Raw genomic sequence first — 12,500 nt, forward strand, 5'->3', positions numbered from 1 at the left:
CCCAACTAAACCTAAACACACCCCCACTAAACCTAAACACCTTCCTGAATCAAAAACACACCTTCCCCCCACTAAACCTGAACACACCCCACTAAACCAAACACACTCCCACTAAACCTAAACACATCTACCACTAAACATAAACACCCCTCCCACTAAACCTATATACACCTCCACTAAACCTAAACACACACCCCACTAAACCTAAACACACACCACCCACAAAACCTAAACACTCCCCTCACTAAACCTAAACACACACCCCCCACTAAATCTAAACACATCCCTCACTGAACCTAAATGCACCCCCAAATAAATCTAAACACAATCCCCCTACTAAAGCTAAACACACCCCTCCAAGTCTAAACACACCCCCACTAAAGCTAAACACCCCCTAAATCAAAACACACCCAACTAAACCTAAACACAACCCCATTAAATTTAAACACAACCCCCACTAAACCTAAACATACCCCGCACTTAACCGAAACACCCCCACTACACGTAAGCACACCCCTCACTAAACCTAAACATACACCCCCACTAAGCCTAAATGCACCCACCTGCTAAACCTAAACACATCTCCACCAAACCTAAACACACCCCCACTAAACCTGAACACAAACCTTGATACAGTATTATTAATCACGGGAAAGAAAGGTATTTTCAATAATATGGTATGAGTTCATGAAATGAGCTATAAAACCCTGTAGAGTTTATTTACCACATAAGTTACAAACGTAAGTGAGAAGGGGGATGGGGAAGGGGAAGGGGCAGGGGTACAGGTTTGAAACCTACCCTATTACCTAAGTTGGGTCGAATGATGGCCACCTGCCAAATCTTGTCTAGATCGGTCAAGCGGTTCGGATTTCTATAGTGCACAACTTTACATACAAACATTCACTTTTACATGCAAAAGATACATAAAACCGATACCGGTCAGGATCAACAACCATGTTTCATCTCTTCCCTGTGGTGTTTGATATGTACGTACGTACGTACGTACATACATACATACATACACACACATATATATATATATATATATATATATATATATATATATATATATATATATATATATATATAATATAATATATATATATACATATATACACACACATATATATATATATAAATAATACACACACACACACACACATATATATATATATATATATATATATATATATATATATATATATATATATATATACATATATATATATATTGCTAAACATTAAATAGAACAACTAATCAGTGGAGATATGTCAAAAAACAAAATACAAATAATAAAATGTAAATGAAATTCTGGAATGTAAATTGAATCTAAAATATTTGATGAAACGTAAAATAAAAACAACCAAACAAAAATGAGAGGAACGATGAAATTCAATAGAAAATGAATGAACATGTCCACCGCGAGATTCCAAAACAATAAAATAACAAAAAAACCCTAAACAAAACAGCAAGAGAAATGAAAAAAAATCTCGTCAATGTGCAATGCCCTCCACGCAAGGACACCCCAACCTTCCACAAAGCCCTTTCAAGTGACGTGCAATAAACATTTTATTTATATATATTTTCCACGAAAACATTAACAAGCTTTTCCGAAGAAGGAAAAAAATAGGCTCTCCCGTTGTCATACAACATGAAATCGTACTAAATTTAGCTCAAGCTTTTATTTGGTCACACAAGACTCGACCACGCCCCTCTGGGGTCAGCCCCACCTTCCGAATCTGAGGGTGGCCAGGGGCCTCTCGAATCCGGCCGGGACATTGACCCCAATTCCCATTTATTGCCCCGTAGGCGACTGGAACGGCCAGGCTTCTAATTATTTGTGAATACCTCGGTCTACAATACGGAAATCAACAGAGAGAGAGAGAGAGAGAGAGAGAGAGAGAGAGAGAGAGAGAGAGAGAGAGAGGCCTTAAAATCTCCACATATTATGCGATATATTACATGTTTGAAAAGACAATGATTGAAATTATTCGATGATTAAACAAACGTACCTAATGTAGAGATATACAAGCACATCTCTGTAATAATAATAATAATAACATTAATAATATTTAATAATAAAAATCCTGTTAATAATGCTGTAATTTTAGATATACCCTCATACCCTGTATGTGTTATCTATGCACCCATCTTGCTTTATCCCCTATCTATCTATCTATCTATCTATCTATCTATCTATCTATCTATCTATCTATATATATATATATATATATATATATATATATATATATATATATATATATATATATATATATATATATATATTGAAGAACCCTCTGAGTACACTGCAATTAATTTGCCCAAGTTCCCGACCCCTTACCACAAATGCTGTGTTTTAAATGATAAATCTCAGAGTTGTGAGTCCCTCAAAATTTCCGTACACAGTTTCACAAGTTTGGAAAGTTGCCAATACACAACAGAGACAACTCGATGAAAAATGAATTTCAAATTAATTCCGTGTTGCTGAACTTTGAGTCAGTATTCATCAGGGGGAGGAGAGAAAATATTTTCCTCGAGACATTATAATTCCCGAGCTGATGGCGCCGTCAGCCAAAACCACGCGTCTTTCCCAAAACGAAATTGTCCTGCTCTGGTAATTACGTAAGGAGACGCCTAGCTGGTTAAGTCACTTTTATGGGCGCTAATTAGTGTCGGAGAGAGAGGCTGTATGACCCAGCAGAGCGTATGAAGACAACGACTTATTCCACCGCCCGGAGACAAGCCAGGAATGTCAAAAGAGAGCGTCGCTATGCAGAAAAAGGAGGAGGTAGGGTGACGACACACGAGGGAAATGGAACGAAAAATACTTCTGGATGGCGTCTACTCGGAGTGGGAAAATTATTTCATTATGGGCGCTTCCGTCCTTTGACGAAACATACATTTGAAAATATACTGCAAAAATATACTGCATAAACGTTTGAAGTTTGACGTCTATTTTAGATTACGTTCTACAAACAAAATACACAGTGTACACGCAAACATAAACAAACACACACACATACTATATATGTATATATATATATATATATATATATATATATATATATATATATATATATATATATATATATATATATATATATTATATATGTATGTGTGTGTGTGTGTGTGTGTGTGTGTGTGTGTGTTTGTCTGTGTGTGTGTAATACAAATAAGAGACTCAATAAATGCTGCGGACGAATTTGCAATTGATTTCCAAGCGTAATTCATAAAAAATTCTTAATACCAAATCTTCATTCTTGATCACGTGTTCTACATTTTAAAGAAAAGACGAATAAAAAAAGGATAAAAATCAAGGAACTTTCTTAATTGAAGAAAACTAAATATGAAACCGAGTATTTATTAGCCACATACAAACATCTATTGCAAATGCGACGAGAAAGAAACACCATTACAATGTTGTAGTCTTTATAAAGTCTACAAAGCGTTAAGGGAATTCTTTTGTTCATATCTCCTCTCACAACTTTCGTGTTTTCTCATCCTATGACGAGAGAATTGATGATTATCTGCTTTCGCTACAACGACGAATACTACCACACTCAAGGAATTAAAAAAGAAAAAAAAATCTACTAGGCGTATCGCAATGGCGCTACTATACTGCCATTACGAGTAAAACGGCACAAATGGCATTACCATCACAAGCATCCGGCGGTAAAAACGATCATAACAATAGCTCATTTGCATCTGTTGGTACTAAATCCAGTACAGACACATTTAACCGCCCCCACTACTGCAGTGATAAACTGGCAAGCAGCGCAGCGCCCACGAGAGTACTTTTGGCCAGCAGACCGTATCTGTGCCCCCCCGCCTTCTTTCTTTTTGTTTTTGGTTGTTGCTGTGCTTTTTTTTTTTTTTTTTTTTTTTTTTTTTTTTTTTGAGCTAACACATCATGGAATATCATGGTCGGGCACCCACAGATACGGACAGTCATTTCAAAATATATTTCTGGTTTAATTTAATTTGGACACTATTCCGAGGCACAAAGACATTAATCAGACCAGAATACATAAACAAATGAGTTAAAGAAATAGTGAAGTTTTACTTTTGTTACATATATTTTCAGGTTCACAGAGCAAATTAGCCTTAGCTCGATTGAAATCGAAACAAAAGAACAAACCAAAATAAATACTGCGAAGTTTTAATCTCACTGGAAACCTCATTCATGGAACAGAACAAATTAGTGTTAGACTGAATGAAAAAAAAAAAAAAAAATAGGGTGAGTTTTACGATCATTAGACACTCATTTCGAGGCAGAAAGCAAAACCAGTCCTAGATCACAATAATAAGAAAATAAAAGGAGAGATATACACAGAGCTAGTCCCTATTTAAAAAATACCGCAGGGCACAGAAATTATGATCAGAGAGAAATAGATTTAGAAACTACAAATTAAAAGGATATATTATTATACAAGAAGATACCAAAAAACGGCAAAAATAACACAAAATATAAAAAAGAGTATATTAAGCTTGTGGATGAAAAGATAATAGGATATATTATTATACAAGAAGATACCAAAAAAACGGCAAAAACTAACATAAAATATAAAAAAGAGTACGCTAAGCTCGTGGATGGAAAGAAAAGATCCAGTCTTTTGGACAAAAACATCTGCATCTGAGACAGGATAAAAATAAATCTTATATGTAATGCGTGTTAGACTACGCCTCTATAATATTACATTCCCACAAGGGAAATGCAATTCTAGTTCTACAAAGAACTGGTAAAAGCCAGGAGTAGGGGGAATAGATAATTGTATACCGAATAAATTTACCCTTAATTCAGCAAACTGAAGAAATGATGGTGAGCAAAGGAGGGAGAGATTAAGGAACGTGGTAAGAATAAAGACAACCATATCGAAAAGAATGAGACGAACAACAATGAAATAAAGTAAAATAACGATGATAAATAAACGGTACCTTAATGAAAATAAATGAGGGTGGACACTCACCTAAATCAGCCTTGATACTGTAGACCAGTGACGTCAGCACCAGGAGAACGAATGGCAGTGGAGCTGACCCCATGCCGAACGCCTGAAAGATATTAAAAGAAAAAATAATTAATAGCATTCTCTTTCTTTCCCCTTTGACGGTATTAACCTGTCTTTCTCTATCAGTATATTACTCTTTTTTATTATATATGCTATTTCGTTCTTTTTCCTTTTGTGTATGTTGTGACGCGAGCTTTCGTAGCCATAAATCAATCATTCATCTTCTTTTTGTGTATAGACATACACACACACGAACATACATACACACACACATATATATAGCTGCGTCGGCATAGTGGCTCAGTGGTCAAAGTCACTGTCTACCGTATTGATGGTATTTAACCAGACAACGGTTCGAATCCTGCCAGCGACGAAAACTTATCAATTATAATTCCCCTTGGGCACAAGTTATTCCCGAGGTTAGTGAATTATATATTACATGACATCTCTGCTTCATCTATATATATCTATGACATATACAGTATGTATAAATACAATAAATAATATATATATATATATATATATATATATATATATATATATATATATATATATATATATATATATACTGTATATATATGTGTGTGTGTATATATATAATGAGAGAGAGAGAGAGAGAGAGAGAGAGAGAGAGAGGAGAGTAGAGTACAAGAAGAACCGAATGACAACGTTATATATATATATATATATATATATATATATATATATATATATATATATATATATATATATATATAGTTGTCATTTTGTTCCTCGCACTCCTTGTACTTTGCTCTCTCTATTTCCCTCACACACACACACACACACACACACACACACAAACACACCCACCCACACTCCTTGAACGACCCACTGATATAAGTCAATGGCTTGTTAATTGTTTTTGTGGCACATTTCATTCAATGGGGCATTCTCTCAACAAACTTTACCAACAGGAGGGAGTGAAGCGAACGCCTCTATTCCAGTAAATGGCCAGATGGAAATTACGGGATCCCTTACCAACAAAAGGGGCTTTTGATTTTCAAATACTTCACCTCCTGTTCAAAAAACGATTTGACAGCCTTTGCTGGGTGGTTAGATTGTATAAAAATAGATATATATTGCAGGGTGGTGAAATTCCAAATGCATTTCATTGCGATATGAAAGGGAGTTTAAATGAATTTTCTTTTTTTTCCCCTCTCTCTCTCTCTCTAAAGAAAGAGTGTAATGGTGCCTGTGAGGCATTCAGAATTGGAGAGCATTCAAATACTCTGCTCATATTCTACAGCGAAGAAAAGTACCGTAAGCATTGTAAAAATCTAGGGAAATACATAAGAATACACACACAGACACACACACACACACACACACACACATATATATATATATATATATATATATATATATATATATATATATATATATATATATATATATATATATATATATATATATATATCAAAAGTATTCAAAAGAAGGCATATATATACCCCATACAAAAAATGGGAAAAAGCACGTTAAAAGAACAAAAATGGGAAAAAATATTAATATATATATATATATATATATATATATATATATATATATATATATATATATATATATATATATATATATATATATATATATATATATATATAATATATATATATAAATGTGTGTGAGTATGTGTGTGTTAATAGTCTTATTAAATCCATTTTTAAACTTTTAATGATTAAAACCCAAACAGCCTACTGATACAGAAATTCCGTGATAAGGACATAAGGCCAGGGGGAATGTTTGTGGGTACTGGAGGATAATAAGTGCAAATTATTATATTAAGCGTTGGGATAATGAAATGAAACGTTTAGAGAAGAAGAAGAAGAAGAAGAAGAAGAAGAAGAAGAAGAAGAAGAAGAAGAAGAAGAAGAAGAAGAAGAAAGATCATGTATATCCATAAAGGGGAATGGAATTCAAGAAGAAAGCGAAGTAAAATTAAAGCAAGTCATAAAAGTACCCGAGAGAGGGTGAATGAAAACATCGAGGAGAATATCTGCAAGAAGTAACTGCAGATATAAAGTTAATGAAGCAACAGATATCTTAGTACAATATGCAAATCAAGACAAAAGTGAATGGGAAAATCTGTATGCGAAAAGCTACACAAGGACTAGAGAGAGCTTCTGACAGAAATGATAAGAGGCCATGAGGAATTGTTTAGGGTGTATGGTACACAAGATTAGTTGTTAAGGGGAATTAAAAGTTTTAATGATGACACCAAAGTGTTCATTAGATTATGTAGATGGGAGAGCGACTTGTTTCATGTAAGAGTGGATGTGAAACATGGCTGTGCTATATCTCCACGGGTGCTTAATGGCATCAGTGGATGGGGTGAAGCGCAAAGTCTGAGAAAAGTGATTAGAAGTTGGTGTTAAGTTCTGGAATATGCAAATGACTTGCGATTGCAGTGAGGCATGGTTGACACTTACAGTTGATACAGTGCTGACTCAGGATATTGAAGCAAATACCGCACAAAGGGAGAAAGTTAAGAGGGAATGTGAACAAGAATAAAGAGACGAAAATAAGTAAAAACCATAAAAATGGCGTAACGAATATTGAGATACATGTTAGAAGAATGGAGCCAGTTGAATCAAACAGGTGTTTGGGAGTAAACACAACAGATGATGGAAGGACAAGGAAAAGCGTGAATCACAGAAGAGGAAAAGCAAGGAAGGTAGTAGGGTCAGTGATAAAGATTGGAAAGAAACTTGGAATCTTTAAGGAGTCCAAGGTGAAAAGTATGAAGGGGTTACTGACCTAATTCTCCTTTATGAGAGAGAAGTATAGATTCTGAATGTGAATAGGAAAAGAAAGACTGATGCTGCTGAGATGATTGTTTCCGCAGTATTTGTTGTGTAAGAACTGGATGGGTGAGAAAAGTGGAGATACGTGGAACTTGTAGTGAAATGGTCTAGACATGTGGTAAGAATGGAAGATGATAAGTTACTCAAGTCTATAGTTCACAGGAACTAGGAGAGACAAAGAAAGAAAGGAAGACCGGGAAGGTGCTAGACAGATGGTGTCAAAAGGTTGTTGGAGAGAAAAAAAAGGCTAAATATCAAAGAACTGTGAGTGTACGTGCAAGACAGGGGTGAATGGCACAGTTTGTGTATGGGATTCAACACACAGCTGACAATTCCTGTTTACATGTATGAAGCAGCTAATGTTACGGAAGTTTTCTGTACATGTAGCTTATCGTTAACCGAGTCGTTGAATCTTCTCTAGAACTACCCTCTCTTAAGGAAAAGGCATAACGTTGAATATATATATATATATATATATATATATATATATATATATATATATATATATATATATATATATATATATATATATATATATATATATATATATATATATATATATATATATATATATATATATATATATATATATATATATATATATATATATATATATATATATATATATATATATATATATATATATATATATATATATATATATATATATATATATATATATATATATATATATATATATATATATATATATATATATATATATATATATATATATATATATATATATATATATATATATATATATATATATATATATATATATATATATATATATATATATATATATATATATATATACAATATATATATATATATATATATATATATATATATATATATATATATCACATATACATATTTTTAGTGGAAACACGAATATGAAGTGAGAATTTTCTCTTTCAATGGATGTGATATAAGTCATTATCTTTCCGCAGCAGTGAACGTAATTAAAAGGGAATGATTCACCTTTGCAAAAATGAAAGAATGAAATCTCCATACCCAATTCAGTCTGCGAGGAAATGGAAATTACCTGTCATAGTGTCAGGTACAGCCTTCATGAATTTTTCATTTGTTCCATATTACAATGGATTGTCTTTTGTTCCAAAATCAGTAAATTGTAGGCAATGGTTTTTAAACAAAAAATAAATACATGATGATTATAAAATCATGTCTTATTAGGTGTCCCATGATTAATCGTATTTTATCTTTTTTCATATATTCTAATAAGTATACAAAAGAGGTATATTCTCAAGAAATTTAATATAGTAACCTAGGAAATAAATTCGGCCTTACAAAGAATAAAAAATAGAAAGAGGATGGTCATTTTATATAAGAATTTTTAAAATAAAAATGTCCACGAATAAATAGATCATAATTAAAATAAAAAAATATATTTGAAAAAAACGTACTTGCATCAATAATTATGGTAAAAACCTTATGATAAGGTTAATACATTTTACTTTAATACGGTTAAATTTATATTCTGGAATTATGTGCTCACCTTAGTGAGAGAGAGAGAGAGAGAGAGAGAGAGAGAGAGAGAGAGAGAGAGAGAGAGAGAGAACTTGTTGCATTGCACTGACAACTTTAATCTTAAAATTTTCATCCATAAGAATTGCATATTATATTATATCCTTATATTTTCATGCACAAAATATCCCATTGTATATTCCACACATACACCCACTCTCCCTCGCCCGGTCCTGTCCAAGAAAATGCAACCAAATATTTGTGATATTTATCGTCTTCGTATGGTTAAAAAAAACATAGAAGAGAAAGGAAAAGGAATAAAAACAGGAATGTTGTGAGTAAAGAGGAATAACTGGAAAACAAGCAACTTCATCTGGAACGAGACGAGTTCTGATAAATGATGTAAGAAGGGCAACTTGTCAATCGGGGGACAAGGATGCGAGCGAGACTCCAGTTCAGAATGAAAGAGAAATGCTATCTTATCTGGTAATTTTATTTTCTTTTCTCTTATAAAAAAAAATATTTGCAATTAGTGATCAACAAGAAAGCTCTTACAGGCTGTACAGAGAAACTGCAAATTTTGTAATAATGGTTCAACATTTTAAATATAGTAAGTTTACCTTTTCCTTGTTTTATAAATAAAAAAATATGCTTCTTGATCGCTGCACATTATATAGTGAAAAATGATCGTGATTTTCATTTCATAAGGGTATCTATAATTTCATTCTGGAGAACTGTTTTTATACATCAACTGCTGATATATCTTTAAAGCGAAAAGTGTTCAATTTTGCATGTTCAGCACGATGGAATCCTTGGTTTTTTTTAAACAGCAATCCAAAAATACCGACAAGAAAAAATGTTGACATTTCAGACGTAACTTCAATCGACGTCCTTCACCATTTGCATGACCAACTTTTTATAGTGATACTAAAAGTGGTGTGGCATCAATTCTAAAGATCCAGACCAGAAAAATGTGGATAGAGTATTTGATAGCAGAAGCTGGAAAAATGATAATAGCGTCATCAATCAGCCATTAGTCTCTTTTCGTTAGAAAACAGTAGCTTTATCAGAATGTTAATCATTTATGAATTAGGAACAGATTGCCAACATAATTACTTGGTTACTCAAACAAATATATTAACTAGACAGCAAGCAAAAATTACGCATAGACGGAACACTCATGAAAAATGTGAAGAGCACCGTAAACATTTGTGTTTGAGAAAGGCTGGAACATCAAAAGACTCAGAAAAAGTATAATTTGCGATGGGTTGTAAAAAAATATCTGAGAGAGAGAGAGAGAGAGAGAGAGAGAGAGAGAGAGAGAATAGTTTTATTGCCACAGTTTTTTCTTCCGTGACCTATGTAGCTGACGTTCATATGGAAGTTTTTTGAAGGTGATATTCTTTTAAAGAATACTTTTGGTTATGGTCGTCCTAGCCATGTCCGAGTTTGCAGTTTTTCTGGAGTGCATATTAGGTATCAGCTATCAGACGGAAAAATGAAGATCTGCAATTACTTCAGAATAACGTATCTTATTGCTTATTGATGATGAAGCAAGAGAACATACACATTCAACGTACACAAGCAGGCACGTTATGGTTCAATGAGAAAGAGCCATGTAAAGGAGGCAAACCTATCTGCATGCTCCATTAAAAAAAATCAGGTAAGCTGTCAATCAAACTTTCAACATTTCAACTGATACACTCTTTCAAAACATAATAATGAAATGTTCTGCAAAGGAAGAATCATCTTTTATTTGTTGAATCATAAACAATGCGTAGCATATATTTCCAAAATACATTACGTGCAAAATACGTAGTGGTTTAAATGCAGAGAACATTTCTTCCCCTGACACCAGTTCGAAGTAGGGGAAAAACTCGTCATTTTTTATTCATATTTTCAGTCTATTTCGTTGAAAATCGTATCCAGAAAATACACGTAAGCCAGCGAAATTTAGTGTTCATTTCATTACCAATACTTTTCTAGAGATCTTGGAAGTGTTAGCAACGCAGAACTCTAAGGGATCTACTAATGAGATTTCACTTACTTCATCCACAACATTTTTACAAAAAATCTCCATATATTTTGTCCATTTTGAACATCTTTTTGGTATCTTTCGACTTGACTTCAGTCAAGCGGTCTATCTTCCAATCACTGCGACTTCACGTACTTCTCTCTCTCTCTCTCTCTCTCTCTCTCTCTCTCTCTCTCTCTCTCTCTCTCTCTCTCTCTCTCTCTCTACCCCAGGTAAGGAAACGGATTACCATAATTTCTCTTTGAACGCTTTGATACTGGCCAATATGGTCAATATGATCAACACTGCCCAAGAAAAGTGCGGCTAGGCTTGATGGTTAAGTGATGACGGGGCAGCAACATGAACCGAGGCAGGCTGAATGATAATTAATATACGGGACAAAGAAGGGAAATGAGAGGTAGGAAAGACTAAGTTATGTGACCCTTGAATTTGGGACTTGTGGAGTTATATGAACCTTGAGTTCAGTGTTATAAAGTAATTTCACCCTTAAGTTAGGGACGTCTTCATCTTTTTAACCCTCAAGTTTATGACCTAAAGCTATTTGTTCATTAATTTAATAACGCCTGAAGTATTTTGATCAGTAAGTTCGGTTCATTTAAAGCTATTTACTCCTAGAGTTTTGGACATATTCTGTGGAGCAGGCATACACGCAAGGCGTCCTTCACCATGCAACCCAAATAAATATCTGTAAAACCAACCTCCAAGCTGGAGGTACGACGGGGAATTTTTTAAGCAACAACTTCCACTCTTACTATATCTCTCAATATGAAAACAATTCAACCATTCCCGAAAAGATGGGTCCCACATTAAAGGAAATGCTCCGAGAAGGTAAAATCATCCAAGCTTGTAATATTATTCAAGGTGTATCATTATTTATTTCGAAAACAAGGATGTTTTCATATAAGTAGGGTTAAATTTCCATAATCTCAAGAATAACTGTGAAGGTTGGAAGAGTTCGATATTGAGATAGGAGGGTAACTGGTCTCCCAACCACTGAAACGGGTCAAGTCCCATCTACCACGCCGAGATATACGATCCAGATCCACTTCTATAGACTTACACAAGATTTAGGGATATACTTATGAAGAAGGCTGAGGTTGAACAGAAGGCAATTTGTGATGAGTAAAATAATCTACACGTTAATAAATA

At 33.7% G+C, this 12,500-nt stretch overlaps 2 protein-coding genes across 2 annotated transcripts in view; one reads left to right on the top strand and one right to left on the bottom strand.

Annotated features, from left to right (window-relative positions):
* Positions 1-12,500, bottom strand: part of LOC136830532 (junctional adhesion molecule B-like) — a 651,645-nt gene that overhangs the window by 132,738 nt on the left and 506,407 nt on the right. The window contains exon 2 of the mRNA XM_067090050.1: positions 4,968-5,049. Coding sequence (XP_066946151.1) covers positions 4,968-5,040 — 73 coding nt within the window. The 5' untranslated portion in view covers positions 5,041-5,049. The remainder of the gene's footprint in view (positions 1-4,967; positions 5,050-12,500) is intronic.
* The window catches only part of LOC136836527 (uncharacterized), an 82,440-nt gene continuing 76,762 nt past the window's right edge, over positions 6,823-12,500 (top strand). The window contains exon 1 of the mRNA XM_067100915.1: positions 6,823-6,912. Within this exon, the coding sequence (XP_066957016.1) occupies positions 6,823-6,912 (90 nt within the window). The remainder of the gene's footprint in view (positions 6,913-12,500) is intronic.

This window comes from Macrobrachium rosenbergii, chromosome 4 (assembly GCF_040412425.1).
Source record: "Macrobrachium rosenbergii isolate ZJJX-2024 chromosome 4, ASM4041242v1, whole genome shotgun sequence".
Classification (NCBI taxonomy): Eukaryota; Metazoa; Arthropoda; class Malacostraca; order Decapoda; family Palaemonidae; genus Macrobrachium; species Macrobrachium rosenbergii.